The sequence below is a fragment of the Antennarius striatus genome, chromosome 18, assembly GCF_040054535.1.
Source record: "Antennarius striatus isolate MH-2024 chromosome 18, ASM4005453v1, whole genome shotgun sequence".
Classification (NCBI taxonomy): domain Eukaryota; kingdom Metazoa; phylum Chordata; class Actinopteri; order Lophiiformes; family Antennariidae; genus Antennarius; species Antennarius striatus.
In genome coordinates, this window is record NC_090793.1 from 2,400,263 (window position 1) to 2,419,644 (window position 19,382).

The 19,382-nt window shown below is 41.8% G+C and overlaps 1 protein-coding gene and 1 long non-coding RNA gene across 3 annotated transcripts; both read right to left on the bottom strand.

Annotated features, from left to right (window-relative positions):
* Positions 1-5,062: 5,062 nt before the first annotated feature.
* Positions 5,063-8,195, bottom strand: LOC137612134 (BOLA class I histocompatibility antigen, alpha chain BL3-6-like). 2 transcript variants are annotated; one of them, XM_068340503.1, is made up of 6 exons: positions 8,037-8,195; positions 7,189-7,455; positions 6,518-6,796; positions 6,027-6,446; positions 5,815-5,934; positions 5,063-5,702 (listed from the first exon to the last, which is right to left on the bottom strand). In XM_068340503.1, exons 1-6 carry the CDS (start codon positions 8,107-8,109, stop codon positions 5,581-5,583), a joined length of 1,281 nt encoding a protein of 426 aa, XP_068196604.1. In that variant the 5' UTR covers positions 8,110-8,195; the 3' UTR covers positions 5,063-5,580. The 2 variants fall into 2 exon arrangements, with proteins under 2 accessions (XP_068196604.1, XP_068196605.1); XM_068340504.1 differs by having other exon boundaries at positions 6,027-6,329; positions 8,037-8,194.
* A 1,130-nt stretch (positions 8,196-9,325) lies between these two features.
* LOC137612135 (uncharacterized) lies at positions 9,326-15,891 on the bottom strand. Its single transcript, XR_011038823.1, has 2 exons — positions 15,830-15,891; positions 9,326-14,869 (listed from the first exon to the last, which is right to left on the bottom strand). It is a non-coding gene; the product is annotated as an uncharacterized lncRNA (long non-coding RNA).
* Positions 15,892-19,382: the final 3,491 nt, after the last annotated feature.

Below are 19,382 nucleotides of genomic sequence, written 5' to 3' on the forward strand. Positions count from 1 at the left end.
CATACGGAATCGGCGTAACGAACGACAAGCGGAACGTCAAGTTTATCTTCTTTTTATAAGACCGGAGCCTGCCACGCTCACCTGAACACTTGTACATAAATTACACATGTCATACTCAATCGAACAAGAGTACTACATTCACATAAAACCCCTTCCGGGCACAATAGAAAGTCCCCAAAATAAGAGCCTCACTTAACACCCCCACTCGCTCTTTTCTTACCACATCAAATTGGAAAACAAAAACAACTCATTCAATCAAAAGTAAAACATCCATGACATTCAATTGCCAAATATGTTTCTTGAAAACATTTTCAACTTCAGCTTAGTAGCTGGCTTGGTCAGAACATCCGCAATCACCTGCTCAGGGGGACAGTACTCCAAAAAGAATCTTCCATTATTAACATTTTCCCTTATGAAATGGTACTTGATGTTAATATGCTTGCACCTTTGTCTGTTCACTGGATTCTTGGCCAGTGCTATTGCACCTTGGTTGTCTTCATACACCTTTGTTTGTGCATACTGATAATTGTCAATACCACTAAGCAGTTGCTCAAGGTAAATACCTTCCTGAATGGCTGATGCTAAAGCCATATATTCTGCCTCACAAGTTGATAAAGCCACGGTTGGTTGTTTTCTTGTTTTCCAGGAAATCAAAGAGCTATCCTCATTTAGACTGGCACAATACCCTGATGTACTTCTCCTATCGGCCGAATCACATGCCCAGTCAGCATCACTATAGACTCTTAGGCCTAGTTTTTCTTTATCATTTCTCCTGAAGTACCTTTGAGGTACCTGAACACATGTTTAACACATGTTTCCCCATATCTCTCATTTTGAACTTTTCAGTTAGCATCCGTTTCACATTTTTCATCACACTCTTACTGTTGGCAGCAATGATGAGATCATCAACCCAAATGATTAGTATTACTTTCTCGTTGTTTCTTTCCCGACACATGTATCAGCGGAATTTTGTACAAAATAATTTTCAACTAAAAATGTATGCAACAATGCATTCCAATTCCTCCCAGATTGTTTTAACCCGTAAATGGATTTCTGTAGCTTGCATACTAGTTTTTCACCCGTTTCTGATTCCTTTTCAAAATCTTCAGGTTGCTCCACATAAATTTCGTAGTCAATTGGAGCGTGAAAATAAGCTGTTTTCACATCCATCTGATGTAACACTAAGTTATCCTGGACTGCTTTTTGCATCACAACTCTTACACTTGTCATGTCAGCTGTAGGTGAGAATGTTTCGTCATAATCGGTACCCGGTTTCTGACTGTAGCCTTTTGCTACAAACCTTGCCTTGTATTTGTTAGATCCATCTACTTCTGTTTTCAGTGCATAAACCCATCTACCCCCCACTGTCTGTTTGCCTGGTGGCAACTGTGTCAGGGTGAAGGCTTCCTTCTCCTTGAGAGATTGCATCTCCTCTATCATAGCAGATTTCCACTGTCTTGCTTTGGTTGACACAATAGCGTCTTGGTAAGTATGAGGCACATCGCACACTGCCCTGTAACAAAAGTCTATGCAAGTGTTTAGATTGTCCTCTGTGTTACCTGTCTCATAGTCCTGTAGGTGAGCTGGTCTCCTTTTGACTCTTGGTGGGTTCCTTCTGTTTACAATATCTGTGACTTCACCTGGCTGCATCTGTTCAATCTTTTTAGGTGAAGTACTAACACCACCGCTCTGAACACTCTGGCCTTGTGCATTTTGAGGTTTTTCATCAACCCTCTCATCAGTGTTGTCAACCATGGTATATATATATATATCCCCATAAGCTGTTTGTGACTCAGCTGTCTGCGTTCCCTTTTCATTTGTCGCTTTAGTTGTGAATTTCACCAACCTATACTTTTGGACCTTCTCTGCATCTGGGTAGTACACTAGATACGCTGGGCTGTTTTTGTCATAGCCTATGAAAACTCCTTGCTCACATTGAGATTCCATTTTGCCTTTCTCTTGCTTGTAAGCAAAACACGTAGATCCGAATTTCTGTAATTTGGACAGGTTGGGTACATTACCTGTGAACAGCTCATATGCTGTTTTCTTTGTGCGTCTATTGTAGCACCTATTCCTCACATATGCAGAGGTCTGAACAGCGTAGTTCCACAAGTTATCAGGTAACCCGCTTTCAATTAGTAGGCATCTACTCATCTCATAAAGTGTTCGCCAACCTCTTTCTGCAGTACCATTTTGGTGGGGCGAGTAAGGCGCTGACGTTTTGTGTCTAATCCTGTTTTTGGTTAACATTGTCTGAAAATCGTGACATTTAAATTCAGTGCCGTTATCCGAACGAATACACTTGGCTTGCCCATATGGGGCTGTGTCTGCCAGGAATTTTTCTGTGGCCTTGACTGTCACTCTTGGACCTGAGAAAGTACACGAACATAGTACCTGAATATCGATGCCCTTCCATGCTCGGAGTTCGCATGGAGCCTGCTAAATCAGTGTGTACTAGCTCTAGGGGCTTCTTTGCTTTCCTATCTGGCTCTCTGTTTCGCATCTGTGTGAATTTTCCTTGCGTGCACACCTCACCTGACTGTTTCAATCCAGATGAACCTTCCTTAATCTCCATACCTCTCACCACTCTTTGTAAATTTTTCACATCCTCATAATTACAATGACCTAATATCTGATGCCAGGTCTGTACATCATGGCACACTTCACATTGGTCAGCATAATTTTCAACAGTTGGTAAGTAATACAAGTTACAACTCTCATGCATGTCAAACCTGCGACAGTCTTTGGTAAGTATGCGACTGTCCCCTTTCTCGAAGATCGTCGTCGCACCTCCGTTGGTTGCTCTTGACACTGAGAAGATGTCGTGTGGGTATGAAGGCATGTAGAGCGCATCCCGAAGCTGCGCTCTGCGTTGCTGTCCATCGCTGTCTAGCAGGTGGATCACCGCGGTGCCTCTTTGTTGCGCCATTCCGTTGCACTTGCTTCCATCTGCTAACGCCACGGAGTGAGAACTTGGCTGGAACGAGTGGTCGAAGCTCTCAAATTTGCCGATGTCGTTCACGATGTGTGAAGTTGCTCCTGCGTCCACCATAATCCCTTTCATCTTGACATTATCCAGTGGTCTTTCTTTCTGGACGTATTTGGCCATGAAGAGGGAATCGCGGTCACCGTCTTGCTTCTCCACAAACTTTCTGGCGCCATCTCGTCCATTCTTCTTCTTGCACATTGACTCTGCATGCGTGGCATTCTTACAGTAATTGCACCACACTCTCCTATAGCATTTTCGCGCCATGTGTCCCTTTGTCCCACACTTGTAGCACGTGATATCCGCATCTTCATCTTTTCTGTTGATTTGGCCTTTGCTTTGTCTTGCGTGCGTTTTCATCACGTTATCTGTACTGGGTTCGGTCATTCTCATTTTCTCAGACTCTTCGTAAATTCGCAGTCTTCTCTTGAAGTCGGCAAAAGTGACATTGTCCTCGTTCTGTGTCACATGCACAGCTAGTGGTTTGAATGAGTCTGGTAGCCTGCCTAGCACCATGGCTACAATCAGTCCATCACTCAGGGTTTCACCTGCTTCTCTTAACGCTGTAATGATATTCTCTACCCTTATCAAGTAGTCTGTCACAGTCTCTTTTTCACACATGCGTAACTTCGTAAGCGATGTGTACATGTTTATGATTCGCGGTTTGCTTTTTCCCGCATAATGTTCTCGCAATATCTTGAGTGCTTTTCTGCCATCCTCAGCAGCCTCATGTCTGATTAGCGAAAGGCTCTTATCATCAATTAGCCTTACCAATTTGGCGTAGCAGTCGGCATTTTTCCGCCGGTCATCATCGTTTGGCTGAGCTGGTTCTTGCAAGATAGTCTCTTTCAGCTCCATGATGTGTAGGCAACTTAAAAACTGTGTTTCCCACAGGTCGTATTTCTCCTCAGACCCGTCGAATAGCAGCTGCGGTGCTGAAAGTCCAGTCGCTCGGCTAGCCATCTTGTATCTCGCCAATTTTCTCCTCAGCTCCAAACTTTATCGCGTAACACTTTGCGCTGAACTTCTAACTTACTACTCACGCTCGCTTATCTTCAGCCCTGGGCCCATAACCTGTTACCATATCAGAAATGCTCATACGGAATCGGCGTAACGAACGACAAGCAGAACGTCAAGTTTATCTTCTTTTTATTAGACCGGAGCCTGCCACGCTCACCTGAACACATGTACATAAATTACACATTATACTCAATCGAACAAGAGAACTACATTCACATAAAACCACTTCCCGGCACAATAGGAAGTCCCCAAAATAAGAGCGTCACTTAACAACAGTCTTTTAAACTTACCATGTCATTCTTATTATTATAATTTCTAACTTTCAGCTTATTATCATTCCTAACTTGTCACATTAAAGAGACCTTTACTTGATATGACCTGATGGACCTGCAGTCACGTGACTGAACTGATCCATGAACTGAGTGAGGATGAGGTCACCTGAGCTGCAGCCTTCTGACCTCATCAGCTGACGTTACGTTACGGGGCGCGTGACGTCACGTTTTCCTCATCAGTTCTTGTCGCCTGCATTGACAGACAGACTGATCGATCATCCGCTGATTGGAACACATCCTGATCTGATTGGTAGAATCCAGTTGTTTATTGGTTGTGTTCTGATGTTTGAATAAATGGTTGAAAGAACTACTTTTAACGTCAAACAAGTTTATCTTTATTCCTTTAAAACATCTTAAACTTTGAAGTAAACATAGTAGTTAGAAAGGTTTTCTCCAGGAGATTTTGGGATGTGAGACAAACAAAAACAAGATTCAAACGCATTTAAAGAGGAAATAAAGGAACGTTTCGATCCTCCAGGACGATCCGGATCAAACCAGCAGGTGGCGTCAAAGCACCAGGAAAAACCCCCCCAATCGTTTCAGTTCTCTGGTTCACAGGAACGTTTGAATTAGTCAGAAACATGAAACGAGAAAAAGTCATCAAAATAAATATCATGTCATGTTATTTATTTATCATGTCAATGATCATGGGATCAACCTCTGAGCTCCATAAATTCAATCATCGTTGTTTAAAGTGAAAGAAGTGAGAATGATGAGACACGAGTAAAATGTGGGATTTTATTGCAAAGCAGAATTTGTTGTGACAATAAACCAACCAGCAGAACAACTTGATCCAACCTTCACCTGGTTAACTAGTTAGATTAGCAGCAACCAGCAGAGAAAGACTTTCTGAGGATAAACAGCAGAGACAACTCTCTAGTGGTTGTCAGATCTCATCTCAAGGTAGCGTCAGGTCACCTGACCCTAGGAGGACCAATAGGACGACGGGAAAGCTGGAAGAACCAACAACAAGCCAGCAGCAGAAGTGTTGAACTGGAATGATGGTGACGTGTTTGAATCAACTCCTGTTAAACCAGCGATGTGGTTTGAAGACAGCTGTGATGATTCTGTTGGAAAGATCCTGTTTTACGTCTCCAGGAAGAAAAATGTGAAGAAAACGTGATAAAATATTTTAATGACACCCTTTAAGTTTGAACACGTTTGCTCAGTATCTGTAGTGCGTTTCCTACAGACTCTAATCAATAACCATCGATCACTAGATCCTCATCCTGATGGATTTGATCAGATCACATTCTGGTGCTCCCCGACCTCTGGCTGCGCCCCGACCTCTGGCTGCTCCCCGACCCCCGGCTGCAGTCTCTCAGAGAGCTCAGAGCTGTCCTCAGGAACTGAACCACGTTTAGCTGAAAACAAAGACTCGTCATCCCACCGTGAAGTTTGCTTCACGCTGAGTCAAAGCATCAGGTCAAAGAGTCACAGCTGGGAGGAAGAGACGCTTCTGTTCGGACCCCTCACCTGTCCTCTGTCGGGAACGCTTGAACCCAACGGCTGCCATGACGACGAGAGCAAGAACCACCACAGCGATGATGATGATGATGATGGTGGTGGTGGTGGGGGTCACGTCAGTGGGCTCCTCTGGAAAGAAGAAAACAACAACGAGTCACAACCTGAACAGAAGTGCAGGAAATAAAGGTGTCTCCACCTCCACCCCCCGACCCCCGTCTCACCCCAGTTGGTCCAGATCTTTCCTTTGTCCAGTCTGGTGACCAAGTCGTCCTCCACACCTTCCAGCTGGAACACACAGTCGTACCTCCTCCAGTCTTCAGGGGCCACCGATGAAAGGTTCAGGTCAACACTGGTCTGGAAGGTTCCATTATGGTTGGGGAGGATCTCTCCGTGGTCCACCTCCTCATGAAGCTCCTCTCCATCTCTCCTCCAGAAGAGTGCAGCTCTGTCAGGGTAGAAACCTGTAGCGAAGCAGCTGACTGGAGAGGAGGGGGTCTTCTGGAGGAGGAACACTGAGGGGAGCTCTGGAGGAGGAGCACAAACACACTTTAGATGCTCCTCACCAGGAGTCACTGTTTGTTCTTCTGTTTGATGGGATGGATCTGAAGTGTTGTCTGTGTGTCGTTCACCTTTATTGTTTACTGTTGATCACAAACACCAGAGAAACATGAAGGTTGTCGGTACGAAACTCCATCAGGTCATGTGATCCTACCTGTTCTCAGCAGAGAGCTCCTCCCATTCTCCAAATGCTTCCTCCCCCACTCAGGACACTCCTGGGTGTAGTAATGTTTGACGTAGTCCATCCAACCTCTGTCATGATCCCATCTGTGTTTGGTGATGAGAGCCTGAGGTCTGGGAGCGATCCAGGTCTCTGTCTTCAGGTCCAGGACCAGGAAGTCTTCTCCATTATAACCATGTTGATTAAAACCAGTAACCTCTCCAGTCTCATCGTCCCACTGACAACCAGACATCCACTGGTAGATATGGAAACCTGAGAGAGACTCAATGGAGTTATTCTGATCCAGTCTCAGTGCTGGTTATTATGGGATGGACAGAAACACTGGATCAGTGAAGTCCAGCAGCATCCAGTTGTCTGTGTGTGTGTGTGTGTGTCTGTCTGTGTGCGTGTGTGTGTGTGTGTGTCTGTGTGTGTGTGTATATGTGTGTGTGTGTCTGTGTACGTGTGTGTGTGTGTGTCTGTGTGTGTCTGTGTGTGTGTGTGTGTGTGTGTGTGTGTCTGTGTGTGCCTGTGTGTGTGTCTGTGTGTGTGTGTGTGTGTATCTGTGTGTGTGTGTGTGTGTATCTGTGTGTGTGTGTGTGTGTGTTTACTTCCTCCAGCATGAAAACATAAACAACATTTTATCAGTAGAAACATAAACAAACCTTCAGATTGGTTGAAACGTTTCTTGAAAGTTTCAATGTTGACTTTGTCCGTCTCATGGTTCCTCTGATTGATCCTGGTCTCTCTGTTCCAGTACTCAGGATCATCTGCTGTGATTTTCTCCATCCAGTCCTGTTTGGGTTCTGCTCTCTTGGTGTTACTGTCATAATGAACAATCTGAACGTCATCAATCATCCCAACAACCACAAACTCTGGGAAGTTTGGGACTCCAGAAGATGCAGTGAAGAAATACTTCAGAGAGTGAGTCACTGAAAGAAACAGAAACATGATTTGTGTTTCATAAACCAGTGAAACATTTGATTTTCCTGCACACAGAACCAACAAGAACTGGGCTCCAGTAAAGTGGTTCTGATGGCGTCTGTTGTTCAGTCAGTTCTTCTCTGGTTTCATCAATTCTCCTTCCTGTTGCTCTTGTTGTTTCTGATGATCAGCTGATAACTGGAAGGATTTCTACAATCAGAATCCTTCCTGTCGTCTGCTGACTGAACACAAGGAGGTCATGTTTCTGTGTTCTGTGTCACGTCAAGAATGTTGGACAAACCGGTTCTGGAACAAATCTACCCTGGATCTACCCTGGAACAAATGTACCCTGGATCTACCCTGGAACAAATGTACCCTGGATCTACCCTAGAACAAATCTACCCTGGATCTACCCCTGCTGGATCCTGGATCAGCTGCTCAGCTTTCAGATGACAGCTGGGTCACCCCTGAACATTTCTCAGGTGCTAACATGTCAGGAAGTCCATCAACAGAGCCCTGAATCCATCCAGCAGGCTACAAACACACCAAAGTCGTTCTCCTTCCCGATCGGGAAATCACGTGACCTCACCTCCCGCCGCACCAGGTACACCTGTTCCCAGGAGAACCACCAGAACCAAGGTCGTCATGGTGACCTGTCGCATCTGCAGCTCCGAACACACAACAGCCGACAGGAGTCTCTGGTGAAGCTTCCAGTCCGACCATCAAGGGTGAAGTGAGGACGGAACACGGAGAGCAGCGGACTTCCCCGTCCTTCTGAGCCAATGGCAGTTCGTCCTGAGCGGTGACGTCACAGGCTGTGAATCGAAAGTGAAAGTGAATGGAGCTGAGTTTAAAGTGCGCCAGAGGATGGGGGGTGGGGGATCAGTTTACTGACGGTGACGTGTTGTTGGAGCTGTGGACGCTGAAAACTGCTGGACCCACACAAATGTGACCCCCCTGTTGATGTTTGATCAGCTGACGCTCCTCTTGTTACTGATCACTGAGGAGTAGTTACATTCATGTCACTTTACACTGAGTTACATTTACTGACATTTATTAGTGACATCTGGCCCTTTGAGGACAGACATTATACTGATGTGGCCCTCAGTAGAAATGAGTTTGACCCCCCCTGATCCAGTGGAACCTCCAGTCCACGTGGTTTCCCTTCAGGTAACTCTTCAGGTCAGCATCACCTGTTCCTCTGACATCTGCTCCCATCATCTGATCCGTAGCGTTGATGCTGCATCAGGACGCGTCCGGTGAAGACAGGCCCAGTGAAGAGGTCCTGATGGATGGACCCCCCCGCCCCCGCGCTGACTCCTCTGAATAGCGAGTCCGTCTCGTCATTCTAGAACATGTCATAGAGGTGCTGAATCGTTCCTCCTCCAGAGTGTGTTCCCCAGCCGCCTCCCCTCCGTGATGTCCGTGTCCGCCGCTGAGCTTCATGACATTCTGTAGAACTACTTTTAACGTCAAACAAGTTTATCTTTATTCCTTTAAAACATCTTAAACTTTGAAGTAAACATAGTTAGTAGTTAGAAACGTTTTCTCCAGGAGATTTTGGGATGTGAGACAAACAAAAACAAGATTCAAACGCATTTAAAGAGGAAATAAAAGAACGTTTCGATCCTCCAGGACGATCTGGATCCAACCAGCAGGTGGCGTCAAAGCACCAGGAAAAAAAAACAATCGTTTCAGTTCTCTGGTTCACAGGAACGTTTGAATTAGTCAGAAACATGAAATGAGAAAAAGTCATCAAAATAAATATTTATCATGTTATTTATTTATCATGTCACTGATCATGGGATCAACCTCTGAGCTCCATAAATTCAATCATCGTTGTTTAAAGTGAAAGAAGTGAGAATGATGAGACACGAGTAAAATGTGGGATTTTATTGCAAAGCAGAATTTGTTGTGACAATAAACCAACCAGCAGAACAACTTGATCCAACCTTCACCTGGTTAACTAGTTAGATTAGCAGCAACCAGCAGAGAAAGACTTTCTGAGGATAAACAGCAGAGACAACTCTCTAGTGGTTGTCAGATCTCATCTCAAGGTAGCGTCAGGTCACCTGACCCTAGGAGGACCAATAAGACGACGGGAAAGCTGGAAGAACCAACAACAAGCCAGCAGCAGAAGTGTTGAACTGGAATGATGGTGACGTGTTTGAATCAACTCCTGTTAAACCAGCGATGTGGTTTGAAGACAGCTGTGATGATTCTGTTGGAAAGATCCTGTTTTACGTCTCCAGGAAGAAAAATGTGAAGAAAACGTGATAAAATATTTTAATGACACCCTTTAAGTTTGAACACGTTTGCTCAGTATCTGTAGTGCGTTTCCTACAGACTCTAATTGTTGCAGGTACCAGGATGTGGCACCCAACAACAGATATATGTGTGGTATTCGGTGCCAATGAAATGTAGAATGCAGCCGAGAGACTTCGATATCGACAACGTGCTTACTCTTTATTTTTCTTCTCTCTCTTCTTTTTTTAATCAATCTAATCACAGCGCCCACAGTCGGTCAATCACTGTAACACATCGTAACAGGACACAACAATATGATACCAGGAAAACAGGTTAAAATGTTATAAATGAAGGAGACAGTGGAGTAGTGTAGTGTTTTCACTGAAGCTCCTTCTCGGTTATATTTTATTCACAATCATTCACATTTCACCATAAATTCCCTCTCTAACCAATACTGTCTGCATTTGTCCTTTAATTTGAATTATTTTACCCAGCATCCATATCACTGTATCTTTCACTGTCTATCTAGACATTCACATTTACATGTCCATAGAACATTCATTATCAGTCCAAAATACATCCAATATATCATACTGATTCACAAGACATTTCAACAATAAACACGTTCTGAAACTCTTTGGCATTCCCCTTTAACATTACTCGTTTTCCAAAATCCATTCTTCTTGTCATTAATTTACTTTGCATTTTAAAGTGCACTTTTAATGTAATGTAATGTTTATGTAAAGATGCTACTAGCACCAGGACTCAATACAAAACAGTACCAGTAATCACCCCGAACACATATTGACATTGCATAGCTGCCTCATGGTCTTAAACCATTCCCTTCAGTAGAGGGTAACACTGCTTACTTAGTATGTACACAAAATAATAAAATGGAGCCAGCCATTAAACATATCAAAACATAAGTCTAACTATAAGAATGGAGGAGTGATACCCCAAAACCATGACGGAACCACACGTGGGGAGACGCCATCTTAACGAGACCCAGTACACACAGTGACAGTTCTTGAATCTCTACAAGCTTATTTTATACATAAATTCGACCCAAATCAAAGCACAAACGTTACCAAAAGCGACATAAACATCAGGTGATATCTTTGTGTGGTTGTGAAGGATTACCCACCTGGAAAACAGGTTGAAATGTTATAAATGAAGGAGACGGTGGAGTAGTGTAGCGTTTTCACCAAAGCTCCTTCTCGGTTATGAAGGGAGCCCGGCTAGCGCGCACGTCATACGGACTGGTACAGGTTTAACCTGTGATCCCACCACTGCCCCCTGGTGACCAAAGTTCTGTTGTTTTTGGGATCTCTTCCAGGCCTGTACCTAATTGTGAAATGGAAATCAGCCACTTCTGCACCCCACCTAAAAGTGGTTGCGTTCAACTTTGCTGTGGACAAGATGTGAGTGGGTTATTATCGCTGTAAACAGTAAAACTTGGAACATAGCACAAATAGTCATGGAACCTGTCAGTGATTTCCCATTTTAAAGCCAGGAATTCCAACTTTCCTGCATGAAGATGATAGTTCTTTCCAGCTGTCATTAGGGTGTGAGAGCCATAAGCACTGACTCCTAGTTTGTCATTTTGATTCTGGTCATTCATACAACAAATACAATACATAGACATACAATGGTTCACTTCCAGAAGGATAATACTAATACTTTAAATTACAATTTCAGCATCATGAAATATATCAGCAGATAGGGTTTTCCTAGCTTTTTTTTCCCCCTCCTATTTTCTTACTTTATCTCTCTCCCTCCAAATAAACAGAATTCAATAAACAAAACCAGATTCAAAGTACATATATAGAAACAAATCAATACAAATAAAAAATGAATACAGTTAAAACGCATTCAGTCTTGTTCATGAAATATTGAAAGATACCGTTTTACCATGGTTTTGAAGCCTTCTTTTGTGTTCGCTTGTATTATATATGCTGGTAGTGAGTTCCACCCTACAACAGCTCTATACATGACAGTTTTCTGTATAGCAGAAGTCCTAGCTTTAGGTAAATTGAACCTCCCCTCTATTGCATGTCTCGTTTGATATTCATGACTGGAAGAATGTTTCAATAAACTTTTATGAATTATTTGTAGAGATTGAGTGGCTATTATGTTACGAATGAAATTTACTAAACAATAGGTAGACCTTTGACTAACAGTCAACCATCGTAATCTATCATGCATATCTTTTACATTAGTTCTGTAGGAACAGTTTAACGCACAATGTGCTGCTTTATTTTGAACAATTTGTAATTTCTTCATATCGACCTTTGTATCGCTGGACCAAATGATAAAGCAATAATCAAGCTGTGACAAAACTAAGGCATTCAAGACCTGTTTAGTGACATCTAGTGGCAGATCTTTAGAGATTCTTCTAACAACTGATACAGCTCTTCCCATTTCACTAACAATGTTGTCAACCTGATGTGACCATGATAGAATGTTGTTAAATGTGAATATGGGAATGGGAATATTATTGACATTTAAATTCAATTTGGGCTCAGATCTCCACTGATACTTTGTCCCCATTAATATAGACTCTGTCTTACCAGCATTGAGCACAAGTTTATTACTATCCACCCACTCGACTATTGACTTTAATTCTTGTTCTAAAATAGAATTGATCTCTTCTACAGTAGTTCCTGAAACATATATGGTTGAGTCATCAGCATACATTGAGATTTGAGCATCATGTAGTATTAAAGGTAGATCATTCATAAAAATCGAGAACAATAAAGGCCCTAGGCAACTTCCCTGGGGGACTCCACAGTTAACAGTACTGACATCAGATAAGCTACCATTAAAAAAAACAGTTTGCCTTCTATTACTTAAGTAACTCTCCATCCATTTTAATGCAGGTCTAGTCAAACCATATTCTTTAAGCTTTCCTAATAGTAAAGGATGATCAATCAGATCAAACGCTGCACTATAATCAAGTAAAACAGCCCCTTCCGGTCTTCCATTATCAATATCACATTGCCAATCATCTGTCATCTGTGTCAATGCTGTACATGTGGAGTGACGCCTGTAAGCATGTTGATAATCTGTGTTCAAACCATATACATCAAAATAAAATTGAATTTGCTGAAATATAATTCTCTCCATTACCTTTCCTAAAGCTGGTAACAAACCAATAGGGTGGCTATTAGCCTCCGAGAACGGTGCAGCTGTATTTTTGTCCAGAGGAATAATTTTAGCTATTTTCCAAGCATCAGGACATCTACATCTCTCAATACTCAAGTTAATGATATGACAAACAGGAACAGAAATTAAACTGGAAACCAAGCTAATACATTTTATGTCCAAGTTATCCACACCTGGTGGTCTATCTTTACATTTTCCAAGCAGACCCTCAACCTCATTAGCAGTTACCTTTTCAATTTTAAATCTACAGTCCTTATTTTGCATTAAATTCCCAATTAATGTTGTTGATGAGTGTGTGTTTAGATGCTTCATGTTGCTTCTTAAACTGTTGATTTTTGACTGAAAGAAATCATTAAAATAATTAGCAATATCAACTGGTTTAGTTAAATATGTTCCATCTACTTCGATATAAGACGGGCAGGCTTTAGGGTTTCTACCAATCATATAATTTACTACATTCCACATTTTCTTTTTGTCATTATTCACATTTTCTATTTTATTCACATAAAACGATTGCTTTTTCGTCTTATTTAGATAAGTAACATAATTTTGTAATTGTGTAAGACACGTAACACACACACACACAACCACACACACACACACACACACACAACCAATCACACACATAATTTGTCACTTTGCATAGTGTAGCCTTGTCTTCTCGCCCCACCCCCATCCCACTTTACATTTGGCCAATTCTCGTTTCCCACATCACTAATAATACCGCCACATGCAACACAACATTAAATGGCATGTTGCATATGCCAGCACCATCAGCCAACATGGCATTATGACATATGCAAAAGGATATTTCATGGTATGATACATACGGCAGCACCACCAGCTCATCATGTTCAACAGTAAACTACTAATGCCACCACATGCAACATGACACAACCCTGATAGCTATTGAGCCTCTGTCAAAATCAAAATTATCTAACTTTAAAAAAATATAATAGTAAAGATAAATATATAAAAAATAAAAAAAATTATAATAATAACGAATAAAATTATAGCGTAAAAATAAAATAAATGAGCACTGGGAAGAAAAAGAAAAGAAATGAATTAGCATAAGTATTGGGGAAAAAATATAAAGTAAAAACAGAAAAAATAAATAAATATATATCCTCATTTCATCTCCATTTTCAGTCCAGTGATAGAAATTGATTAGTGTTCCATCCCATTCATTTCACTTGAAGGATCCAACTTCTATAAACAGTATTATTAGGACAGTACCTGAGTTTGGACCCGTGCATCCATTCCATGTTGTATCACTTTGTCATGTCAGTTTCCTCGCCAACTTTATCAGACTCGCTATCCTCCTTTTGAGATGCTACATCACCCTTCTCTTCTCCTTCTTCATCCTTGTCAGATGCCCCGTTCACGTCCTCCTCTTCATCAGGTTCAATGTTTTTAATGTAGCCAACGAAGAAATCTTCTGCCTCTCTAGCAGTAGTGAACTTGTGCACTTTCTCACGAAAGGTCAGGATCAATGTTGCAGTTGGCTGGATAAAGCCGCATCTTATTTTGTGTTCAAATAGCTCTGATTTTATATCTTTAAACTCTGCTCGGAGGTTCATTGTTTCAGCGCTGACATCAGAATGGATCCAGATTCTCTTCCCGTTATACGTGAACGAACGTAACTCAGCTGCTTTCTGGGTTATTTTCCTTTTGATCTCAAAGCTATGCAGCCTTGCGATCATGCACCTCGAGCCATTTTTCTCGGGACCAGTGCGATGTGCCACGCTGATCACTGGGCCGGTTCCAACCATATCCACAGCAAACACTTCCCGCAGCAGTCTTTCTGTAAACGTAGTCGGGTTACCTGCTTCCACACCCAACGGCAGGCCAAAGATGCGGATGTTGGTTTTGCGGCTGTGATTCCCCAGCTGGATAATCTTCTTCTTTGATGTATTATTTTCTTCAATGATCATTTGTTGTATATGTTACACGCCCCAGGGGTGTGGCTAGTAAAACAGATTATATTTTAAACTGCTCTGCTAGGTAGACCTGAATAAACAGGGAAAAACACGAGACAGTCAGTTTCGGTGTAAGTTATTCTCTCTTCCTTGGTCATCTCAATTTATTAACAATCATGTTTCTTAAATCAAATGTAGCGGCAAGAGGACACAAGCCAGTGTCTTATTGTGCCGGTCCCAAGCCCGGATAAATACAGAGGGTTGCATCAGGAAGGGCATCCGGCGTAAAACTTTTGCCAAATCAAAGATGCGAATCATTTCAATCATAAATCATGTTCACAAAATATCAATGACACATATTTTCTCCATAGGTTCATCATCAATTCAATACATTCTTCTTTGCATACACGTCCATATTCCCATATGTTTTCATTTGTCAGCATCCATATACTGTAATAATGTTTGATTTTTACCAATCATGTTGCTTATTGCATAGAATTAGTCTATTCTGTTTTCGTACCGTCACATCCCTAATGACTATTGTTTTTAATCATCACATCACTATTAAAGTATTTATAGAATCATGTAATCATTTCTATCATCATGTAACTAGATAAATCAAGAAATAACCATGAACAAAACACAATATCCCTTCTGTTCTGCTAACAGGCTAACACTGTATCAGTATAATATAGTGTATAAAGACAACTGGATGCACTTCAAGGCAAACCTGGAGAGAATTAACAATATACAAAATACGGAAATGTACTCTTTCAATGTAAACAATAAATCACACATCCACAACACAAAACAGGAGCTTGTAAGACTAAAGGAGCAACAAAAATAACATCAGTGAAAACCACCTACATGTCACGTAGCGGACGGCCGGAATGGCTGCTGCCATGAAAGTTAGCATAAAACCCTAGATTCCGCTACATACATCAAACTACTACAAAGTAATGTTATTTCTGGCATAAAACTGAGTCAAGTTTTGTTTTATAATACAAAGTGCTCATAATAAATGTTTTTCATGTGCCAACGTTAAACCTACCTGAATAAACAGGGAAAACACGGGACAGAGTCAGTTTCGGTGTTCGTTATCCTCTCTTCCTTGGTCATCTGGAGAAGAACGTCACGTGGGCACCGAGCTAACCTGTCTCTGGAAACGGAGCGGCCACCTGGTGGCGGAATGTGGAATTGGTGTATTCCTAGAATATAGATCCCCATTTATTCTCAATTCACATGAAGGCTATTCAAAGTACAAGACAATTATCTAATATTACAAAAATATAACTACACTCTTGTGTATGTCACATATACGTTCAAGTTCAGACAGTCTGTCATCAGTATAACCCGCAGCTTTCTCCAGTGCAGCTACTTTGCCTTCGCATTTAGTCAAGTTACCTTTCAACTCCTCCAAACATTTGTTCACTGGCTCGAAACTTTTGGCCAATGCTGCTGTTATTTCTTCACGGATAATTTGTCTCATTGTAGCGGCCATTTCAGCCGTGAAAGCCTTGTACCGTGTAGCCATCTTTCACAATTGTTTTTTGCAACTCGTAGCGTTGAACTGGTGGCCAGGTGCAAACAATCACACTGCATCTACACCTTCTCCAGAGAGCAGTCAGTCCAGTTCATAAGTAAAGCTACTTCAAAATGACACATTCCAAATGATTATGTGGTCATAAACCTTTCACTTGCATTTCACATCCATTGAGTGGCATAAACCTAATTAAATATAAACTTAAGCCAGTGGGACCGGGGTACCGCGGCTACACACGTCTGCGCTCACATCGTCTGCCGAGTAGACCAAGCGTTTTTCTGAGTCGGCCCACAGTCTGAGGTCTGATGTCTTTTAGTGCTCTTACAGCTTCAAAATCAGCAGGATCTACTGAAAACCAGTGTGTCATCCAGATAAGGAAGGAGCATTCATGAGGCCAAAGGGGATGCGAATCCACTCATAAAGTCCCCGTGGTGTAACACACGCCATTAGTGGGCTGTCTTTCTCTGTCATGAAACCCTGGCGGTAAGCTTTACCTTGATCTAAAAGAGAGAACCGGGACTTACCACACAAGCTATCTAAAATGTCTTGTGCCCCAGGGATAGGCTGACGGTCAGGATGAGTTTTCCCATTCAAGTCTCTATAATCTAAACACAACCTAAGGGTACCATCTTTTTTCCGAACATACAAAACAGGCGAAGAATATGAAGACTTTGACTTCCTAACCCATCCTTGTGCTATCAGGTCGTGGAGATAACTTTTCATTTCCTGGTACAGGGGGCTTGGTACAGAAATGTATGTGCGTTTGACTGGTTCGGTGTCTTTTAGAGAAATCGTCATCTGCAATTGGTCAATGCAGCCAATATCATTATCTGACCTAGAGAAAGAATGACATTCTTCTCGAAGCACCTGCTCCACTACTTGTCCCTGATCTTCACTAAGGTGACTTAAATCTACAGGGGGATCCCATCTTTCACTGGTGGTACTTTCAGAGTTTGCTCTAGTGTGACTCACTGTGACTGGTCTGGCAACCTTCACAAAGACCTGGGCTGGCAGAACCGACATTATGGTTTGCACTGTGCCAATTGAGGTGCGCCCTGGTAAAACATCATCATGATCAGTTGGGTTAGAAACATCTATAGCGATAACTGGAAATACACCTTTCCGAACTCTGACTAGTGTATCATAGAACTCAAGACCATCTGGCCACTGAGGGTTCAGGTCTAGCTGAAGGTCTAGTCCTCTTTAAAAGGCTGTGCAACTACACGACAGTTAACCTGAATGCTACTGTGTTTTAGAACTACAACCTCCTCCCTCTTTGTTTTGACTGCATATTGATCTTCTTGTTCTGCACTAACAGCCTGTATAAAAGCTCTTACCTTGTTTCTTTTTAGACTTGGAAAAGCTTTCCTCACTGTGTGATACTGTTCAGTTTTTTTCAGTGTTTGTCAGAATGCGCTCCAAAGCAATCGATCTCAGATGATCGGATCAAGACAGCACTGATGAGCAATGATAACATTGAATTATTAAACAATGAATTAATTAGACTTTTTAGCATTTTTAACTTTTTAACCCTTCTTAAACACATCTGTGAGTTTTTCATGTTTTTAGCCCATTTTCAGAACACATAATTATTATATTTCATTTCTCTGAACTAAATGTTCATCTTATTATAAATCTTCAAATAACAGTTGTTACCATATCAGAAATGCTCATACGGAATCGGCGTAACGAACGACAAGCGGAACGTCAAGTTTATCTTCTTTTTATAAGACCGGAGCCTGCCACGCTCACCTGAACACTTGTACATAAATTACACATGTCATACTCAATCGAACAAGAGTACTACATTCACATAAAACCCCTTCCGGGCACAATAGAAAGTCCCCAAAATAAGAGCCTCACTTAACACCCCCACTCGCTCTTTTCTTACCACATCAAATTGGAAAACAAAAACAACTCATTCAATCAAAAGTAAAACATCCATGACATTCAATTGCCAAATATGTTTCTTGAAAACATTTTCAACTTCAGCTTAGTAGCTGGCTTGGTCAGAACATCCGCAATCACCTGCTCAGTGGGACAGTACTCCAAAAAGAATCTTCCATTATTAACAATTTCCCTTATGAAATGGTACTTGATGTTAATATGCTTGCACCTTTGTCTGTTCACTGGATTCTTGGCCAGTGCTATTGCACCTTGGTTGTCTTCATACACCTTTGTTTGTGCATACTGATAATTGTCAATACCACTAAGCAGTTGCTCAAGGTAAATACCTTCCTGAATGGCTGATGCTAAAGCCATATATTCTGCCTCACAAGTTGATAAAGCCACGGTTGGTTGTTTTCTTGTTTTCCAGGAAATCAAAGAGCTATCCTCATTTAGACTGGCACAATACCCTGATGTACTTCTCCTATCGACCAAATCACATGCCCAGTCAGCATCACTATAGACTCTTAGGCCTAGTTTTTCTTTATCATTTCTCCTGAAGTACCTTTGAGGTACCTGAACACATGTTTAACACATGTTTCCCCATATCTTTCATTTTGAACTTTTCAGTTAGCATCCGTTTCACATTTTTCATCACACTCTTACTGTTGGCAGCAATGATGAGATCATCAACCCAAATGATTAGTATTACTTTCTCGTTGTTTCTTTCCCGTGTGTAGACACATGTATCAGCGGAATTTTGTACAAAATAATTTTCAACTAAACATGTATGCAACAACGTATTCCAATTCCTCCCAGATTGTTTTAACCCGTAAATGGATTTCTGTAGCTTGCATACTAGTTTTTCACCCGTTTCTGATTCCTTTTCAAAATCTTCAGGTTGCTCCACATAAATTTCGTAGTCAATTGGAGCGTGAAAATAAGCTGTTTTCACATCCATCTGATGTAACACTAAGTTATCCTGGACTGCTTTTTGCATCACAACTCTTACACTCGTCGTGTCAGCTGTAGGTGAGAATGTTTCGTCATAATCGGTACCCGGTTTCTGACTGTAGCCTTTTGCTACAAACCTTGCCTTGTATTTGTTAGATCCATCTACTTCTGTTTTCAGTGCATAAACCCATCTACCCCCCACTGTCTGTTTGCCTGGTGG

Bases quoted from the DNA above. Each gene is read 5' to 3' on its own strand.
- LOC137612134 (XM_068340503.1), bottom strand. From the start codon at position 8,109: ATGCGACAGGTCACCATGACGACCTTGGTTCTGGTGGTTCTCCTGGGA. The intron at 7,456-8,036 runs GTGAGGTCACGT...TGTTTCTTTCAG, and splicing joins TGTACCTGGTGCGGCGGGAG to TGACTCACTCTCTGAAGTAT. The intron at 6,797-7,188 runs GTTTGTTTATGT...AGTCTCTCTCAG, and splicing joins ACGTTTCAACCAATCTGAAG to GTTTCCATATCTACCAGTGG.